The 20,587-nt window shown below is 42.9% G+C and overlaps 1 protein-coding gene across 2 annotated transcripts in view; it reads right to left on the reverse strand.

Moving 5' to 3' along the window:
* LOC130332603 (glucose-fructose oxidoreductase domain-containing protein 1) overlaps window positions 1–20,587 on the reverse strand; it is a 54,510-nt gene that overhangs the window by 15,636 nt on the left and 18,287 nt on the right. Inside the window, exon 1 of one of the 2 annotated variants that reach the window (XM_056553775.1) lies at window positions 14,607–14,725. The exons of the other annotated variant lie outside the window; for it this stretch is intronic. Within the exon in view, the coding sequence (XP_056409750.1) occupies window positions 14,607–14,643 (37 nt within the window). The 5' untranslated portion in view covers window positions 14,644–14,725. Of the gene's footprint in view, window positions 1–14,606; window positions 14,726–20,587 lie in introns of those variants that run through there. 2 annotated transcript variants of the gene reach the window in all.

The following is a 20,587-nucleotide window of genomic DNA, read 5'->3' on the forward strand; positions in this document are numbered from 1 at the left end:
TATAATAAAAAAAGCTTTATTTATTGTTTTCCTTAGTGGGGTTTGAACCCAAGTCCCCAGCACTGCAAGGCAGCAGTGCTAACCACTGAGCCACCATGCTGCCCTTAGCATACATCTGCTATGCATGGTTACTAAAATGGACAGAGATGTCAGCAGAGAGCACTGTGCTCGTGATGTCATCAGTGTTCCAAAAAGAAAGGAATTTCCTCTGTAGCATTCAGCAGCTAATAAGTACTGGAAGGATTAAGATTTTTTAATAGAAGTAATTTACAAATATGTTTAACTTTCTGCCACCAGTTGATTTAAAAGAAAAAAAAGGTTTTCACCGGAGTACCCCTTTAATGGAAATTTATCTGTTCGGGCATAAGAAGAATACTTGTTGACACGGCCTTCAGAATGCATCCTTCCATGGCACCTCTACAAGCCTTGTGGACACTGCACATATTTACTTATATCCAGTTTCTAAGGTTCTTTTCACACCATATTTATGGGACCTGTCAGTCATGCGGTCAGTAAAGCTCCCAGGACAAGTCAAACAAACCTAAAGAGGCCAAATGGAGGGTCATTTCATATATACTTGAAATTGGTTGAAATGTCCCCCTACTTTTAGCGTATACATACATAGGAAAGCTTCTAATGAACATGTCAAATCATGTCATCATAAAGGTCCATAGTCTGAAGGAAGCCATTAAAGGGGTACTCAACTGGAAAACATTATTATTATTATTATTTTTTTACATCAACTGGTGCCAGAAAATGTAAACAGATTTGTAAATGGATTGTATTTAAAAATCTTAATCCTTCCAGTACTTATCAGCTGCTGTATACTCAACAGGAAGTTCTTTTCTTTTTTAATTCCCTTTTCTGTTTGACCACAGTGCTCTCTGCTGACACCTGTCAGGAACTGTACGAAGCAGGAGAGGTTTGCTATGGGGATTTGCTCCTACTCTGGACAGTTCCTAAAATGGACAGAGGTGTCAGAAGAGCACTGTGGTCAGACAGAAAGGAAATTTCAAAAATTAAAGAACTTCCTCTGTAGTATACAAAAGCATATAAGTAATGGAAGGATTAAGATTTTTAAATAGACGTAATTTACTAATCTGTTTTACTTTCTGGCACCAGTTGATTAAAAACAATTTAAAAATAAAAAATAAAAAAAAGTTTACCATCAGAGTACCCCTTTAAATGAATACCATTTTTCTTATTGAGACAGATACCAGTATATGGCATCTGTCAAAGACATCCAATGAATGTATACTTCAACAAGCTCTGGCAACATCACAGTCTATTTATGAATACTATCACTACATCTTCCCAAGACACAGGGACCTCCTTCTCATCCTTCTGAGCTCCCTCCATGTCAAAAGTGTTTGCGCTGAGACCCCGGAGAAATCAGTCCACGAGGCCAGCTAAGTCTATGGGGCTGCACAGAGTAGCTAGACAGAGATTTTACCATGCACTTCTCCCTGCTTGTTTTCCTGATCAGTAGGGGTCTCAGCACTAGGACCCTGACCAATCAAAATGTTTGACATGACGGTTTTATTTATTTATTTATTTTGTTTTGTTTTTTTAATGTTTTATTTATTTATTTTTTAATTACAGGTACTCTGTAAAGTCCTAAAAAGACCTAATATCAATAACAAACAATGATAATGAATATGCTATAAAAACATCAGATTTACATTTACAGACCAAATAACCGATGCCTCAGATTAATTGTAGATTTGCAATAAACTAAAATAAACTAAGATAACAATACAGAAGGACAACTTGTAAAAACACCACATGCTCCTAAATAGCAATCCGCTCACTCCAGGCCTATGTGTCACAAATATATGTAATCCACCTTCTATTTTTACCCCTTCTTGGCTGACATATGACCCTCTTAATTTGTTTGGTTCTGATCTCCTGGATATAAATAGAGGTAAATAGATGACTAAGGGCAAAAGCAGGGATCCAGATGGAGAGGAAAATGGCCACCAATGGGCCCTAAAATTCCCAGATGGTAACATTAATTTACAGGCTTATACTGATGTTGTGATTTTGTCTGACGGTGCGTTCCCACCCGGCGTATACGCAGCATATTTGACGCAGCACACAGGGCTTTCCGGCAGCCTCCGCCTCCAAAACTCACTGCACACATAGAGCTGCTGCTATAGCTCCGGAAAACTTTGGAGGGCGAAGGGGAGGAGCGAAAGAGCTGAGGGGATGAGCGGTTCGGTTTTTGCATGGGTTCGGAAATCTCACCTCCCACCGGAAAGCCCTGTGTGTATAGTGAGCGCGGAATACGCAGCATATTTCTCGCTGCTGCCGCCAATTTTGTGCAGCGTCAAATATGCTGCGTATACGCCAGGTGGGAACGCGCCCTAAGGGTCTATTCACACGTATAGTATTCTGTGCAGATTAGATGCGCAGGATTTCGAGCTGTGTTCAATCATTCAGTTTACATTGCAATCTGCAGAAGAAAATCCTGCGCATCAAATCTGCGCAGAATACTCTACGTGTGAATAGACCCTTAAAATACATTTTCCAAAGACACTCATTTTTGCATTTAGTCTTCCTGAATACGTTTTCTAAAAAAATGTGCCAAAGGGTCTGCCGATAGATACGTCCTATAGAAGTTTAGGATCATTAAAGGGGTCCTCCGCCCCTAGACATCTTATCCCCTATAAATGTTCAGAATGGCAGTTTCGAGTCGTTACGTCATGAACACAGCCGCCCAAAGCCGGTGTTCTGGATGTAAATGTTCAGAACGCTGGGGTGCTGGCCTGGGGATCACAGGGGGTCCGCGCAGCCGGACCCCTCCACCGTGATCAGACATCTTATTCCGTATCCTTTGAATAGGGGATAAGATAAGATGGCTAGGGGCGGAGTACCCCTTCAATGCAGCTTTTCACCACTTCAGTACCTGGCAGTGATACTGATACTGCAATAACAAGCTATTCTAATGATTCCTTTGGGGTCTGGTAGAGGCTGAAATCCCGTTGGAATATTTCCCGCGTGATGCTATACCTGGTGAGTTGTCACGTTACGGTAAAGACTTGTCTTTGACCTTGGCTTTGAGTTAAGGACACATTACTGTGATAAACTATTTGGAGAACATTGTATGTCTGTGCTGGCAAGCAGACAAGAAATTCCAATTATTTCCTTAGTATAAACGTTGGATTATGAAGTAAATGCAAAACACGACGGTCAGAAGACACAGCACACTTTTCTTTTGTGTTTCCAACATTCGGATAATTCATTTTACATGCACTTTAAATAGATACTTGCTCCCTGTGCTATAGTTACCGCTCTCCAGAGGCTCCGCATAGTTACTGAGGTGGAACAAAGGTTAAGGTCAGGATTTGTTCCTCTATAGCAGTGGTCTTCAACCTGCGGACCTCCAGATGTTGCAAAACTACAACTCCCAGCATGCCAGGACAGCCGTTGGCTGTCCTGGCAAGCTGGGAGTTGTAGTTTTGCAACATCTGGCGGTCCGCAGGTTGGAGACCACTGCTCTATAGAATAGCCGTTCAAGTGTTTAAAGGGGTTATCCAGGAAAAAACTTTTTTTTTTTCATATATCAACTGGCTCCAGAAAGTTAAACAGATTTGTAAATGACTTCTATTAAAAAATCTTAATCATTTCAGTACTTATGAGCTTCTGAAGTTAAGGTTGTTCTTTTCTGTCTAAGTGCACTCTGATGACACGTGTCTCAGGAAACGCCCAGTTTAGAAGCAAATCCCCATAGCAAACCTCTTCTAAACTGGGCGGTTCCCAAGACAGGTGTCATCAGAGAGGATTTAGACAGAAAAGAACAACCTTAACTTCAGAAGCTCATAAGTACTGAAAGGATTAAGATTTTTTTAATAGAAGTAATTTACAAATCTGTTTAACTTTCTGGAGCCAGTTGATATATGAAAAAAAATAAAAGTTTTTTCCTGGATAACCCCTTTAAATGGAGAAACAATCATTTCTGAAGGTGTTCTGTGGGATCTGCACGTCAGCTGCAGATCCTATAAGTTATAAGATGTGGACTCTATGAATCGAACTTGTTTCTCCAGCACATCTGACCGATCAATTGAGTCAGCACCTAGATCTTGTTGTCATGTTCCTCATTCCTGAACAATGTCTGCAGTGTGGCTGGGGGCATTATCCTGCAGATAGAGGCCACTGCCATTAGGGGGTCCTGCTGTAGGTCTGTACAATGTTTGGGTAGGTGGAACGTGTCACAGTTCTATCTGCATAATGCCAGAAACCAAGGTTTCCAGCAGAACATTGCCCATTCACACGGCCCCCCGCCGGCCTGGTATCTTCCATAGTGTATCCTGGTGCCATCTCATCCTCAGGTGACAAACACATTACCGGCCGCCCACATGATAGAAAACATGATCCATCAAACCAGGCCGCATACTTCTATGGCTCCATGCTCCAGTTCTGATGTTCATGTGGTGACTGTAAACACTTTTAGGAAGGGCTCTGACCAGTCTGTGGGGTCCCATACATACCAAACTGTGATGCCCTGTGTGATCTGACTCCTTTCTATCATAGCCAGAAAGAACTTTTAACCAGTTTGCTCTATAGCAGCTCTTCTGTGGGAACAAACCAGATGGGCTAGCCTTCAACCCACACACATCAATGAGCCTTGAGACCCCATGGCCCTGTCCACAGTCACGGTTGTTCCTTGGACCACTTTTAGTAGATATTAACCGCTACATACTAGGGATCAAACAATATTGATTTTTTAGGGCCGAGACCGATTCCGATAACATGTTAACTTTGAGGCCGATAGACGATAACTTATACCGATATTCCAGTAAAAGTTATCGGCTATTCTCCACCCCCACCCACCCCACCCCCCGGCCCCACAGAGGCCGCTGCAGAACAGCAGGCGCTTTAAATCAATGAACTGCAGCAGCTTTTACGGGGCCAGAGACCGCCACCGCCACGCGCTACTCTCCCCCTGCCTGTCCTGGGGTCCTCCCTAGTCCAACCACCGCCGATGCCCCATTGCCTCCCCCATCCCCGATTTTATAATTACCTGTTCCCGGGGTCCGCGCTACGTCTGGCTCCAGCAACGACCTGAGCTGTCACTGTGCGCACTGACGGTGACGTTGCGTTGAGGACGTCATTTGTCATTGCGCAGTGCACAGCAATAGTGCAGGACGTTGCAGAAGCCAGAAGAAGTGCGGACCCCAGGAACAGGTAATTATAAAACAAAGGACGGGGGGGCAGGGGCGGCAGCAGCGGTCTCGGGGCGTGGGGGGCAGTTCATTAGGTAATTGCCGATTCCGATAATGTCAAAAATCGTGAATATCGGCCGATAATATCAGCCAAACCGATAATCGGTCGATTCCTACTACATACCAAAAACAACTTATAATATCTGCAAGTCTGGAGACAGTTTAGACATCATAATTTGGTCCTTGTCACATCTCTCAGATCCTTACACCTTCAACTACAGGGACAGACTAATATACCCTACCTCCTAAAAGGAGCCATTGTCACCAGATAACCCATGTTATTCATTAGTCATTTTAATGTTATTAACACTATTATGATCGGCGCAGGGTACATCTGCATCTATTCACTATGCACTGCTATGGTGTACAACATATAACTAGATACACATCATATAAGAGAACATATTTCCACCTTTTACACTGTGTAATCCATTTATGGCAGTACACATGTCCTGACAAAGCTGACCAGAGAGGCCACCATGGTAAGAAACGGAATGCTATTTGGCCAAGCATCAAGCCAGAAACAAAAATATTTTTTGCCCAAAAGTCACAATGACAGATTGAATAGTCCTTAATGGAAACTAAAGTTGCTTGAAGTACATCAGCAGAAACCGTACAGTTTATCAAAGTAACATGACAGTTCTATAAGCGGTCAGGACAGACTTCAGCGGCAGCACATACACATGCAGCCCAGGGCAAAGAAGAAGCCAGCGCTACCAGTGGTGCCACAGGAGAAAAGCCAAGAAATAGACATATGTATTTCCCCTTCTCCTGATCTAATATAAAGAAACTGTGTCTCTTCTCCCCCCTAAAGTCGTACAGGGATAGAATTAGAAAAACATGCCAGCTACGAACCAGAAAAAGTAGTCGTCTGAGCATGAGCCGGGTTCCATACACTCATCATAGACTCCATCTCCTTCAGCGACCTGCTTCTCCTGACCCATTCTAAACACCTAGACCATGACCGATAAAAACATTTCAGATATCTCTGTGACATGTCAAAGGTTTTTTGAAATGTTAGTAAGGTTTTTTTTTATATCGGGCTGCACAATATAAGTGCCAATGGACTATATAGAAGCCGATCGTCACCTCAGGCAGGGCAATTATTGGGAGTGATTTATAGTCTTGCTCAGTCTCAGCGATCAACCGTCTATTGCTGATGTCGACTGATCACTAAGGCTACGTTCTCAACACTGTTGTGCTCTGTCCTGCTAAGGGCACATCCGTTTTTTTTATTTTATGCCGAACAGCCCCCAAAATGCGTCAGAGCACAACAGACTCCACCAGGTCCCCACAGATCCCAATTACTTGAATGGGGTCGTTGGGAATCCGGTAATTTACCAGAGTTTACCACTTTTTTTTTTTTTTTTTATCAACTGGTGCCAGAAAGTTAAACAGGTTTGTAAATTACTTCTATTAAAAAATCTTAATCCTTCCTGTACTTATTAGCTGCTGAATACTACAGTGGAAATTATTTTCCATTTGAAACACAGAGCTCTCTGCTGACATCATGAGCACAGTGCTCTCTGCTGACATCTCTGTAAATTTTAGGAACTGTCCAGAGTAAAAGGAAATCCCCATAGCAAACATATGCTGCTCTGGACAGTTTCTAAAATGGACAGAAATGTCAGCAGAGAGCACTGTGCTCATGATGTCAGCAGAGAGCACTGTGCTCATGATGTCAGCAGACAGCTCTGTGTTTCAAACGGAAAATAATTTCCTCTGTAGTATTCAGCAGCTAATAAGTACAGGAAGGATTAAGATTTTTTAATAGAAGTAATTTACAAATTTGTTTAACTTTCTGGCACCAGTTGATTTAAAAAAAAAAAAAAGTTTTCCACTGGAGAACCCCTTTAATGGAGAAAAAGAAATAGTGCATGGACAATTTTCTCTCCGCTAAACTTTTGGCATTCAGACAGACTAATAACGGAGCCCAACAGCAATGTGAACGAGCCCTAAGCCTTCTTCTTGTTCGGAGCGATGAACGACTCATGTTAAGGGGCATAATAATAATAATAATAATAATAAATGTATTATTATTATTAGTAGTAGTAGTAGTAGTTTTCTTATTAATAGTATTATTATTATCATTATTCATAATAATAGTAATAATAATAAGAATAATCATAATAGTCCATTTATTATTAGTAGTAGTATTTTTATTATTATTATTATTATCAGTTCATGAAGATGAAAAGGATGGCACTTCGCAAGGCAGGTACAATTTTCATTTATTCACAAACATCGGCAGGTAGAAGGTACAGAGAGGGAACAGACAATGGAACGTAATGATAATAATAATAGTACATTTATTATTATTATTATTATTATTATTATCATTTATTATTATTATTATTATTATTAGTAGTAGTAGTAGTAGTAGTAGTAGTATTATTTTTATTATTATTATTATTATTATTATTATTCATAATATTAGTAATAATGATGATGATGATGATAACAATATAACACTACAATGGACTACAAAGGCTTACATCGTAGGTGGCAAAGAACTGAAAATAAATGGAAGTTGTGCTCTGGGATTAGATTTGGCACAGCGCAGCTTCTTACAAATAAAGTTGAAGTATTTAGACCTTTCCCATACTAAGCATGACTAAGGGCATTACCGCCATTACATCACATTACTACTAGCTGTCATGATTTCTGCTTCCTCTACCCCAAATGTCATACTTCACATATTTTCCATATTCATGTCACTGTCATTTTTCCGTCCATTATAAGCAAAGTAACGTTGTCAGAAATTCTGCTTATTTATTTGTACAACCTGTTGCCGCATTTGATTACGAGGCTCGACCTACAGGCCTGCGCCACAGATCCACCAAGCAGGAGGCCGGCTGTGACAGATGGCGATGAATATTAATAGGAATCATCGCCTTTGCCCCCTGAGTGCGAGCGATGATGACGCCAGTACGGATGTCTGCTCTGGAGGCTTCTCATCTCGTTGGAGACGGCTTATCTGTAATAATAAAAGGATCAATACTGGCCAATAAAATGCTGTTGGCTCCGATATGAAGTCTCCTTTGCGTGGATGTTATTTTCAGTCTTAGTTTATTATACAGATAAGTGCAAAAATTATGCATTAAAGGGGTTATCCAAGGGAAAAAACTTGTTTTATATATATCAACTGGCTCCAGAAAGTTAAACAGATTTGTAAATTACTTCTATAAAAAAAATCTTCATCCTTTCAGTACTTATGAGCTTCTGAAGTTGAGTTGTTTTTTTCTGTCTAAGTGCTCTCTGATGACACGTGTCTCTAGAACCGCCCAGTTTAGACGCAAATCCCCAGAGCAAACCTCTTCTACTCTGTGCAGTTCCCGAGACAAGCAGAGGTGTCAGCAGAGAGCACTGTTGCCAGACAGAAAACAACAACTCAACTTCAGCAGCTGATAATTATTGAAAGCATTAAGATTTTTTTAATAGAAGTAACTTACAAATCTGTTTGACTTTCTGGAGCCAGTTGATATATAAAAAAAAAGTTTATTCCTGGAATACCCCTTTAAACTTGATAAACATGCTGGGAGTTGTAGTTTTTCAGCAGCTGGAGACACACTGTTTGGAATAAACTTTTTTTTTTTTTTTTTCTTATATATCAACTGGCTCCAGAAAGTTAAACAGATTTGTAAGTTAAAAAATGAATTCGAGTAGAATACAGACATAGCGCACATCTACAATCTTGTATAATGATCTGATTGCTTCTCAGCATAATATCAAAAACTAACAGGTTGTTAGTATACATTTTTGATCAAAAAGTACAAGCCCACTCGCCACGTCAAGGCCACCTATTCAGAGTGGGTCCCTAACGTCCCTAGCATAAAATGGCGCAGCACCAGGCGGCGACCACCACCGCCACGACACAGGTGCCCACGGGGGGGGAGCGACCCACTGGCAGAGCGGCCCCAATGCCTCTCAAACCAGTCTATAGGCCGCACCCGCCCGCAGACACAGCACCACGGCAGCAACAGACGCCGCCCCGCACCACACCAGTGTGAACAAGGTGTAATGGCTCACTTACCCTGCTCTCCCAGTCAGACTGGGAGGCTGCTAGGAGTGAAATGGCCCTATTGTGGTTAATTACCACCTATATAGGTTTAGGCTGTGGGGGGTGGGGAAGAGTGCAGCACATGTTCAAAAAATACAGATTTGTAAGTTACTTCTATTAAAAAATCTTAATGCTTTCAATAATTATCAGCTGCTGAAGTTGAGTTGTTCTTTTCTGTCCGGCAACAGTGATCTCTGCTGACATCTCTGCTTGTCTCGGGAACTGCACAGAGTAGAAGAGGTTTGCTATGGAGATTTGCTTCTAAACTGGGCGGTTCCCGAGACACGTGTTATCAGAGAGCACTTAGACAGAAAAGAACAACTCAACTTCAGAAGCTCATAAGTACTGAAAGGATGAAGATTTTTTTAATAGAAGTAATTTACTAATCTGTTTAACTCTCTGGAGCCAGTTGATATATATAAAAAAGTTTTTTTCCCTGGATAACCCCTTTAAAGGAGTACTGCAGTGTTAGATAACTGTCCCCTATTCACAAGATAGGGGATAAGTATCTGATCGTGGAGGGTCCGAACGCTAGGACACCCCCGCGATCTCCCATACAGGGACCCAGCATTTCCGATGCTCTGCGCGTGTTGTCTGAGGTCGAAGACACGCCCCCTCCATACAGCTCTATGGGAGAGGCAGGGATGCACGAACGCTGTATTTCCGCCCCTCCCATAAAAATACATAGAGGGGGCGTGTCAGCTGCGTTGTCATGCTGCGGCCAACACACCTCCTGCACGGAAGAGTGCCGCGGAAGAGTCAGGGCACCGTACAGGAGATTGCGGGGGATCCCAACGTTCAGATCTCCCATGATCAGACACTTATCCCCTATCCTGCGGCTAGGGGACAAGTGTCTAACACTGCAGATCTCCTTTAAAGGGGGTACTCCGGTGAAAAACATTTTATTTTTTCATATCAATTGGCTCCAGAAAGTTAAACAGATTTGTAAATGACTTAAATTAAAAAAATCTTAATCCTTACAGTACTTATCAGCTGCTGAAGTGAAGTTGTTCTGTCTGATCACAGTGCTCTCTGCTGAAACCTTTGTCTGTCTCAGGAACCGTCCAGAGCAGGATAGGTTTGCTATGGGGATTTGCTCCTACTCTGGACAATTCCTGACATGGACAAAGGTGTCAGCAGAGAGCACTGTGGTCAGACAGAAAAGAACAACTAAACTTCAGCAGCTGATAAGTACTGATAGGATTAAGACTTTTTTTAATAGAAGTAATTTACAAATCTGTGTAAGGCTGGGTTCACACTACGTTTTCCCCCATACGGGAGCGCATACGGCAGGGGGGAGCTAAAAGCTCACGCTCCCGTATGTCACCGTATGCGCTCCCGTATGTCATTCATTTCAATGAGCCGACCGGAGTGAAACGTTCGGTCCGGTCGGCTCATTTTTGCGCCGTATGCGCTTTTACAACCGGACCTAAAACTGTGGTCAACCACGGTTTTAGGTCCGGTTGTAAAAGCGCATACGGCGCAAAAATGAGCCGACCGGACCGAACGTTCCACTCCGGTCGGCTCATTGAAATGAATGACATACGGGAGCGCATACGGTGACATACGGGAGCGCAAGCTTTTAGCTCCCCCCTGCCGTATGCGCTCCCATATGGGAGAAAACGTAGTGTGAACCCAGCCTAACTTGGACCCAGTTGATCTGAAAATAAACAATAAAATAGTTTTTCACCGGAATCCATGTTGCATTTTGGGGATATATTTTATCACCTTTAAAAGCAGTTTTCTTTTGGGAAGGAACAGGAGCCTTTGAGGGACATTTATCAAGCTTTTATGCTGCTTTTTGGGTGTCGCTAAAAGTGATTTTGACTATAATGACTAAGGTACACACTTTTGCTTTTTCACTTTGCATTGGTAAGAAAATAATGATCTTCTAGGTAGCTTTCTCATTAAGTGAGTGGGGAGTGTTTCACTCCAGTTAAGAGTCTTAGATCATGACTGGGAATGTATGCCAAGCCAGAAACCTCTCCAGAAGGAAAGAATACCCACCTGCAGACAGCTCTTTCAGGGTTTTGTTACTTAGCAGTCCAGAACAGGGTGTTGGCTGTTGTGAGGCCAATAAGCCATTCGTCCTGCACTGAGAATGATCCTTTCCTCAAGAATAGACATTACCCCTTTGGTCCCAAAACAATAGGCTTATTGCATAAGGCTGCATTCACACCACATTTTGTACATACGGGGGCCGGCGAGGGGCAAACCGGGCGCTCCCGTACCCCGGCCGGATCAGCCCATGACTCCATTTACTTTAATGATCCAACCGGAGTCAAACGGTGACTCCGGTCGGCTCAGTTTTGACCCATATGCGGTTTTGGACTGGACCTAAAACCGTAGTATACTACAGTTTTAGGTCCGGTCAGGAAACCGCATACAGGTCAAAACTGAGCCTACAGTTTTAAGTTTCCATTAAAGGGGTACTCCCCCCCCCCCCAGAGTACCCCTTTAATGGAAACTTACATAAACAGCGTAGTTCTCACCAAAGTACCTTACATAAACTCAGCTGCCTTCAGTTTCCAAACCACCTCCAGTGGCTACACGCAGGCTGAAGGGGGTCAGGGGGCCCTCAATCTCAAGGTAGGTGTGTGTCCCAGAGGATATTTGTGTCCCTGTAAATATGCCATAAATTTCCAGATGGGAATATCCATATACAAGGGTAGTTTCACACAAACTAAAAACAATAAAAAATAAATAAATGCCACTGCAGTTTTTGATGTGCTTGTTTTAGCCATCTCCAGGCTTTGACTTCAAAATAAATAAATAAATAAATAAATAAATAAATAAATAGGCAACAAAACCTCCTTTGACATTTTCCAAAATTAATTTCCTCTCGAGCGGATTGTGTCTCATATCATGCAGCTTAAATTAAAACTATTAGCACCTTATATAAGTAAGATGAAAACTGCGACTAAAAAGGTTTTTAGTTTATTTTTGCATTTGCAGCGCGGTCGAATCGCAGCTTCATTCTGAATTGTTCTTGTACTGATAACATGAAAAACCAGAAGGGAACAGGATAATACCTGTCTAACTCACCACAAATGTGACACTGACGTTGTGCCCTACGTGTGAACCTTAGAGACATAACGTGCGGCTGGTGCAGGGAGGTCAGAAGGGAAGAACCTCCTCCTCCTCTGCCCTGCAGTCTCAGGGGCACAGAGGAGTCTATACCAGTCTACAGCTGCAGAGACACAATCCAGACTTCATACTGAGTAATCTCATCTCTGCCACTGCCTGCAGCAGGTAGATCGCTCCACAAGCAATTCTGATACTGAGAGTATATGACAGAATTGTGGTTTCCTAATATTTCATTTTCTATTCCCACTAAAATGCCAATTTTGGAGCATTATCTGGGTTGTGCTGTTCCTCTGTTATTCATCCTGGTAATGTATAACAACAATGGCAACTGAAAATGACCATTCCCTTTGTTAATGAGGTCAAGTCCTTATACACTGTGACACTGTCAAGATTATCGGCTCATGTAAAAGGACTTTAATGTAGATTAAAGGAGGTGTATCATACTTAAAATTACAGAAAAACGTATCCTCTATCCACAGAACCAGATTGCGGGGGTACGACCAGTGGAGCCCCCCGCAATCTCCCATACAGAACCATGGCTCTCGCTGGGAGCAGTGCATTATAACCCCCGCCTGAATGGGGGGCTGCCACGTCCCCACCATATGTCACTATGGGAGAGCAATTTGTCTATTTACGGGCTATCACATAGAGATGTTTGAACGGTCTACCTCAGGAACTGGTCACAGCAGGAACAATTAACAGCTTTAAAACAGGGTTAGATACATTCCTGGAACAAAATAACATTAATGCTTATGCAGAATTATAAAACTACATCCCTTCCCCATGCACTTTGCCCTTCAGCCAACCCTTCACCCTTCCCTTCAATTCCCTGGTTGGACTTGATGGACGTATGTCTTTTTTCAACCATACTAACTATGTATGTAACTATGTATGATTGGTTGATGGGGGGGGGGGGGGGGGGGGGGAGGGGGTCTCGCTCTGCTCACTGCACTGCTCACTGTTTTGCAGCCTTACTGCCTGGACACAGTTTTCTGCAAACCTTGAAGAGTTTGGTGTCCCGAACAGCTGATGACAGTGCTGAATCACTGTGAGTGTAGGGTTTGCAGAAATCTGGAAAAGCTGAGTACATGAGGGTGTAGGTTTTGCAGTAATCGGGAAAAGCTGAGTATATGAGAGTGTAGGGTTTGCAGAAATCTGTAAGGCTGCAAAACAATGAGCAGAGCGAGACTGCACCGCCAAAACCCCCCCGCCGCCCCCCCCCCCCCCCCCATCAACCACAGTGTCTCAGCACAGTCATCAGCCGTTCGGGACACAGAACTCTTCAAGACACACAATTCTTCACTACACCGGGACTCTGTACAGGAGATTGTGGGGGCCCAGTAATCAGACCCCCGTGATCTAAAACATCCCCTATAATGCAGAGTTTTTGCTGTAATATTTAAGTATGAGACATCTCCTTTGGGCTACACAGGGTAAGGAGATGACCTTATAAAATGTAACTTGGATCCAGCAAGTGCAAGTAAAATTAAACGCTCCTTTATTCAAGTTGTGCAAACATCCCAAAAAATGCAGGCAAGCCGTAACACTGACGCGTTTCTGGAACCTAGGCATGGCTGAAGATGATAGATAGGAAGATGATCTGCCTCAAGCTGGCCATGCACTTTGCCCTTCAGCCAACCCTGCCAATATCAGGGGTACCATCTAACCAATGTCTATTGGGGCCTTTTGACTCCAAGAAGAATTGAGCACAATTGATTTAATCTGCCTGATCCTTTTGTTTTTGGGAAGATTAGACGCTGCCAAAGGAATCGGGATCTGTGCATGGGGGCTTCGGCTGACAGCTATGGTATGTGTATGGCCAACGTCAGCTTTGCAGGAATTCTACAGCTATTGAAGTACAAGTGCATCATTTCTAAAGGATGGCCCTGCCCAGCCGCTTGACTAATAACACCATACAATTCGGTACTGCCATTACTTTGGAAAGGCCACAAGAACAATGTACTTGATGACAGTCAAAAAAGAGACAGCAGTTATAGGATTGCATGACCCATCTGGGGATCAAGGTCAAATGTCTGCCAATGTATGTGATGTCATAGTTTCAAAGAAGATGTAGACGCAACAGCATTTTGTGGCTCATCACATTTGTATCCAAATATATGTCAATGTATATGATGTCATAGTCATCAAGGAGAGGCATGATGAACATGTGGCCCACCTGTGGACCCGAGACTCAGATATTAACCCTTTAACTTCCGTTTAGAGATAATGTTTACCTTTGCTACTGACTTGCACTGTTATACTTTTTTCCATCTGTTCCTTACTTCTTGCTCATCTGCATTTCTGCATTTGGTAGCTCAGATATAGGTGACAAGTAGGAGGATCAGACTACACACATTGGCCCTCATTTACTATTCTAAACCCAACCTCTTTTGTCGTTTTTTTTTGTCGCATCTTTGTCTGCGCCATGTTGCAGACATCGTGCGCCAGTCTGCGACATGATGCAACATTTTTTCCCGACGGACCCGATGTGGATTCTGCCAAACCCGAAAAAGGGGCGTAACCCGACATTTCTGAGCTTTCCCACGTATTTATAAAGGTTTCCAACCCGAATTTGTTGTATTGTTGTGGATTTTTTCCCGACAGCTCAGAGGAGTTGGAAACCAAAACCTACAAAACCCACGTGCGACAAACAGGATGCAACATAATAATAAATACCAGGGGAAAAAAGCAATAGGGCAAGAAAGCAACATAGACTTACAATCCGATTTTCTAAGTAAATGAGGGCCAATCTGTTTGTTGTCTGTTGCCATAGAGACACACAGGCCAGTATAGGAATTATAGAAACAAAATGGTTGTATTTTAATCAATAACTATTGCATCATTTTATATTGCAATATATATATATATATTTTTTTTATTTTTATTTATTCATTTATTTATTTTTTATCCCAAAGGTGAATTTAACCTTTTAAGACTGCAGAGTATAATGTATTAGTAAAATTGACAGTAATCCATGTTGTAACAGGGAGGAAGTGCATCATCTCGAGAGAAGTCTTGGTAATCTAGTTAGTAACATGCAGACGCCTGCCACAAGTGATGCAATGTGTGACACACCCTGCCTGGTTTCTGTGGTTATGATGCTATTATACAAGAGGATGGGAACCAGATGGCAGCTAACATGAGCGCTCATTGTACTTAAGTAGTATCTTGTTATTTTAAGCTAAAATATACACTCAGACATGGATAATGAATGTAGCATCCTTCCTTCCCGTCTTACCCAAATAGCAAGATGTACGACATGCGGGCCTAAAGATAACATGAAAAGTGACACGTATATAAAATGTACCGTACATAGAGAAAAATATCCACAATATTATTCAACAAAAATCTTTGTACAGTATTTGACACACATTGGATTATGATACTGTATATTATTGATTATTGGTAGACAAATACACAAAATTAAATTTTAATGGAGACAGCTGAGTTGCAGAGCAAAATGCAGCGTTATTCTTCCCACATTAAAATCTAACAGGGTCCATTAGGGGCCACTGAGATGTAGTGTACACTGTTTCTGGCACTGTACTGTGGTTTCTGTTATAAACAACAATGCATTTGTGACTTTACTATAGCTGTACATCCATTCTGTTGCACCTTTCATCAGGCCTACCTCACTCCAGATTTCACCTGTTTCTGCTTTCTTTGTAAACATAAATATGACCATACCCATAAGATGACTGCCAGCTTTTTGGACAATTACGACTAATGAGCTGTTGACCCCTGACCTAAACTAAGATTGACATATGTGTTTCGCCAAATAATATGTACTGTATATGTAAGCATTATAAGCTTACAGTGTTCTTCTGTGACTTTCTTATCGGTGTCAGAAACTACAAGTCCTGACGTGCAAAGAAAGAATTTCCTAACCTGTCCTTAATACCATGTCTTCACCAACATGTCCTCAATACCATTGCCACATTGGGCAGGGATAGAGTGAAGCCCTAATCTTGCCCCCACCCTCTGTCCCTGCCTACTTGTGTACCTGTCCTAAACAGCGGGTCCACAACCACGAGGACGGACCCTTCCTACATACGTACAGAGACAGAGTCAAAATAATAAAATACAATACAGTGGGAGTTTGGAAACAGCTGGAGGCACACAAAACTAACATAAATAAATCTAGACAAACACACAGTCAAATCAGAGTCAAAACTAGCTGAGTCAGCAACTGGTGATAGTGAGGTACCAATTCATATTCATCCATATTCAGAATTCAGAGAACAACAATGCTGGTTACAAGTTCTTTCACTTGCAACTAAAAACAGAGTGAGCTGGACTAAAAGGGTAGTCCGCTGCTTAGCGTTCGGAACAAAATGTTCCGAACGCATAGAGCTGACGCCGGGGGCTCGTGACACCACAGCCCCACCCCCTCGTGATGAACATTTTGTTCCAAATGCTGAGCAGCAGAGTACCCCTTTAAATGCTCACCCCACTGGTGCAGGCTCATCTTGGCTAGCTGCTACAGCCCAGATTGGCAAGGGAGTAGCCAAGCAACCAGGCCAAGCCAAAACTCAGAGAGGGTTAACCCTTCGAGTTCTTACAACCATGTCTTCACCATGTCCTCAATAACATATTATCTTTATAAGCTCTATAACTCATCCTCAACATATTCTCAATAACATGTCCTCTACATATGCTCTATAACATATCCTTAATAAAATAGTGGCAACATATCTTCAGTAACATGTCCTCAGTGAATCAGGTCAGCTAGTGTACACACTTGCCCGAGGTCCCTTTTGCACCAGAGATGGAAACCATTATCTGGCCCTGGTCAATCATTTTTCTGCACATAACGGTCCCCAAATGTTATCTGACCCTGCTGATTTTGGTGGGAGCAGACAACTGGTGTCAGGGTATAGAAGGGTCAGGCATAATGGAGTTCAACTGTCCAATCTTTTTTGTCTTCCCCTCTCCCCATTCAGAACACATGGATGTTTGGCTGAACATTCATGTGTATTGGGTAGGCATAGGTGTCAGCTGAACTAGGGCTGGGCGGTATACCGGTTCATACCGAATACCGACATTTTTGTGCTGCACAATATGAATTTTAACTCATACCGCAATACCGGTTGGGCCCCTCCCCCTCTGGAATGAATGAATGAGCCCAGCGCTACGTTGTCCCCACATCCGGGAAGTAATCACAAGTCACCCACTGACTTGCTGTTCTGCCCCCCAATTAATTATCAGCCCAGCGCTGTCCCCATCGGGGTAAATACTGATATGTCCCCTGCATGCGCTGCCCTCCTCATCCTCATGTTTGTTGCGGCTGCCGGCGCTGACACTCTATACCAGTGGTCTTCAACCTGCGGACCTCCAGATGTTGCAAAACTACAACTCCCAGCAACTCCCAGCCAACGGCTGTCCGGGCATGCTGGGAGTTGTAGTTTTGCAACATCTGGAGGTCGGCAGGTTGAAGACCACTGCTCTATACTGTGCGGTATCCCTATGCCCGGGCTGCAAAAAATAAACAAAATAAACTTTAACTCACCTCCCATTGGTCCGGTACCGGCTTATCTGCTTCCTAGTGAATGGAACGTCAGACAGCCGTCAGCCTATCACTGGCCGCAGCGATGTTCCGCCTCGGCCGCTGATAGGCTGAGCCCACTGTCATGTAAGAAGCAGTCCAGAGCTCCTTACATGACAGTGGGCTCAGCCTATCACAGGAAAAAAACTTTTTTTTATATATATCAACTGGCTCCAGAAAGTCAAACAGATTTGTAAATTACTTCTATTAAAAAATATTAATCCTTTCAGTACTTATGAGCTTCTGAAGTTAAGGTTGTTCTTTTCTGTCTGTGCTCTCTGATAACACCTGTCTCGGGAACCGCCCAGTTTAGAAGCAAATCCCCATAGCAAACCTCTTCTAAACTGGGCGGTTCCCGAGACAGGTGTCATCAGAGAGCACTTAGACAGAAAAGAACAACCTTAACTTCAGAAGCTCGTAAGTCCTTAAGATTTTTTTAATAGAAGTAATTTACAAATCTGTTTAACTTTCTGGAGCCAGTTGATATATAACAAAAGTTTTTTTTCTGGATAACCCCTTTAAGTCAATAGGGTTTTCTCCTGGATTCCACATGCATTAATACACAGAATCAGTGTATACCATTGACAGAAGGCCCTTTGGTCTTTTTGACTGACTGCTGGGCCTAGGAATATACTGGGCATTTATGTTAACCTACAGCTTAGACGCAGTGTGCACGTACTTTAGTTTTCTAGTAACCTTGGAGACCGACTGCCCTGTTCGGACCATTGTATGTAGTTACTAGACATTCTGGTTGTGTGCATTGAGGCCGGAATGTACAATTCAGGTTAATATATCTGGTGACCCCATTGAGCCGTCTGCTATTTACCTCCTCGCCCTTCAGACTGTTTGCCTCAGGAGTGGTTACAACAAACACTGAAGCTAGAAATCCTTTGGGCTTTGCTTGTTGAGTGTTTTGTGGGATAACAGAGACACTCTTTTTTCCTATTACATACCTAGAAGCTCAGGACTCTCCACTACATGCGGTTACATAGAACGTTATTGGATTAGAGAGTGAATACTAGGGATTGACTGATTATCGGTTTGGCCGATATTATCGGCCGATATTCACGATTTTTGACGTTATCAGTTTCGGCAATTACCCAATAATGCCTCGCCCCGTCCCCCGGACGCCGCCCCCACCGCCGCTGCCCCATTGCCTCCTCCATCCCCGGTTTTCTAATTACCAGTTCCCGGGATCCGGGGCCCGCACTACTTCTGGCTCCTGCTGCGTCTGCGTCCTGCTGTGCGCTGCGCAATGACGAGTGACATCCTCAAGGCGACGTCACCATCAGTGCGTACAGTGACAGCTCAGGACGGGAGCCAGAAGTAGTGCGGGCCCCGGGAACTGGTAATTATAAAACCGGGGATGGAGGAGGCAATGGGCAGCGGCGGTGTGGGCGGCGTGCGGTGGGGGGGTGCGGTGGTGGTGTTGGTGGGGGGCAGCAGAGGTGGTTGGGAGGACCCCAGGACAGGCAGGGGGAGAGAAGCGGATGGCGGCGGTGGTCTCTGTCCCAGCAAAAGCTGCTGCAGTTCATTGATTTAAATCAATGATCTGCAGCGACTTCTTCAGGGCCGGGGGGGGGGGGGGGGGGGGGGGGGAGAAATAGCTGATAATTTATACCGGAATATCGAAAAGCCACAGATTATGAAAGGCCACAGATTATCGGTATCGGCCCTAAAAAATCGATATCGGTCGATCCCTAGAATGCATGAGATATTCACATAACATAAAATGTACAAGGAATTTCTAGTCTGTAAATCGTATTGACATATCAATAAATGTGAGAGTAACAAAGCATAAAGGATGTATCTAGAGGAGCACAATTCATAAGAGAATCCTGGGGTTTGTTGGCACAGGATAAAACATGTGCTTGTGGTATTATTGTTTGTTCTGTAATAAACGTGAACAATTGGTAAGGAAATAGGTGGAGGGAGGCGGTCAATGTTTAATTTCCTCCATAGGTAATGTAATGCCGATTTACAAAAAGGAAACTGCAGCCCTGTATTGTGATGTCATAGAATATATCTTCAAATGTATATTTACATAGCTATGTTACCAACATAAAATTGAGACATTAAACCCCTGATCCAAAACCACTGAGAACAACCTGGAATATGGGGGACCCCTACTTTTGTGGCTCCGTTTTGTGGATTGTCCCAGGACTGCTGACAGGTTTACATGAGATTTCAGGACCATCTTTACTATACAGTGGTCCCTCAAGTTACAATATTAATTGGTTCTGGGACGACCATTGTATGTTGAAACCATTGTATGTTGAGACCATAAGTCTATGGAAACCTGGTTATTGGTTCTAAAGGCCCAAAATGTCATCCAAAAATAGAAAAAAGTGAGAGTTAAAGGGGTTATCCAGGAAAAAAAACCTTTTTTTATATATCAACTGGCTCCAGAAAGTTAAACAGATTTGTAAATTACTTCTATTAAAAAAATATTAATCCTTTCAGTACTTATGAGCTTCTGAAGTTAAGGTTGTTCTTTACTGTCTAAGTGCTCTCTGATGACACGTGTCTCGGGAACCGCCCAGTTTAGAAGAGGTTTGCTGTGGGGATTTGCTTCTAAACTGGGCGGTTCCCGAGACACGTGTCATCAGAGAGCACTTAGACAGAAAATAACAACTCAACTTCAGAAGCTCATAAGTACTGAAAGGATCA

The sequence above is a fragment of the Hyla sarda genome, unplaced genomic scaffold, assembly GCF_029499605.1.
Source record: "Hyla sarda isolate aHylSar1 unplaced genomic scaffold, aHylSar1.hap1 scaffold_38, whole genome shotgun sequence".
In the NCBI taxonomy this organism is placed as follows: Eukaryota; Metazoa; Chordata; class Amphibia; order Anura; family Hylidae; genus Hyla; species Hyla sarda.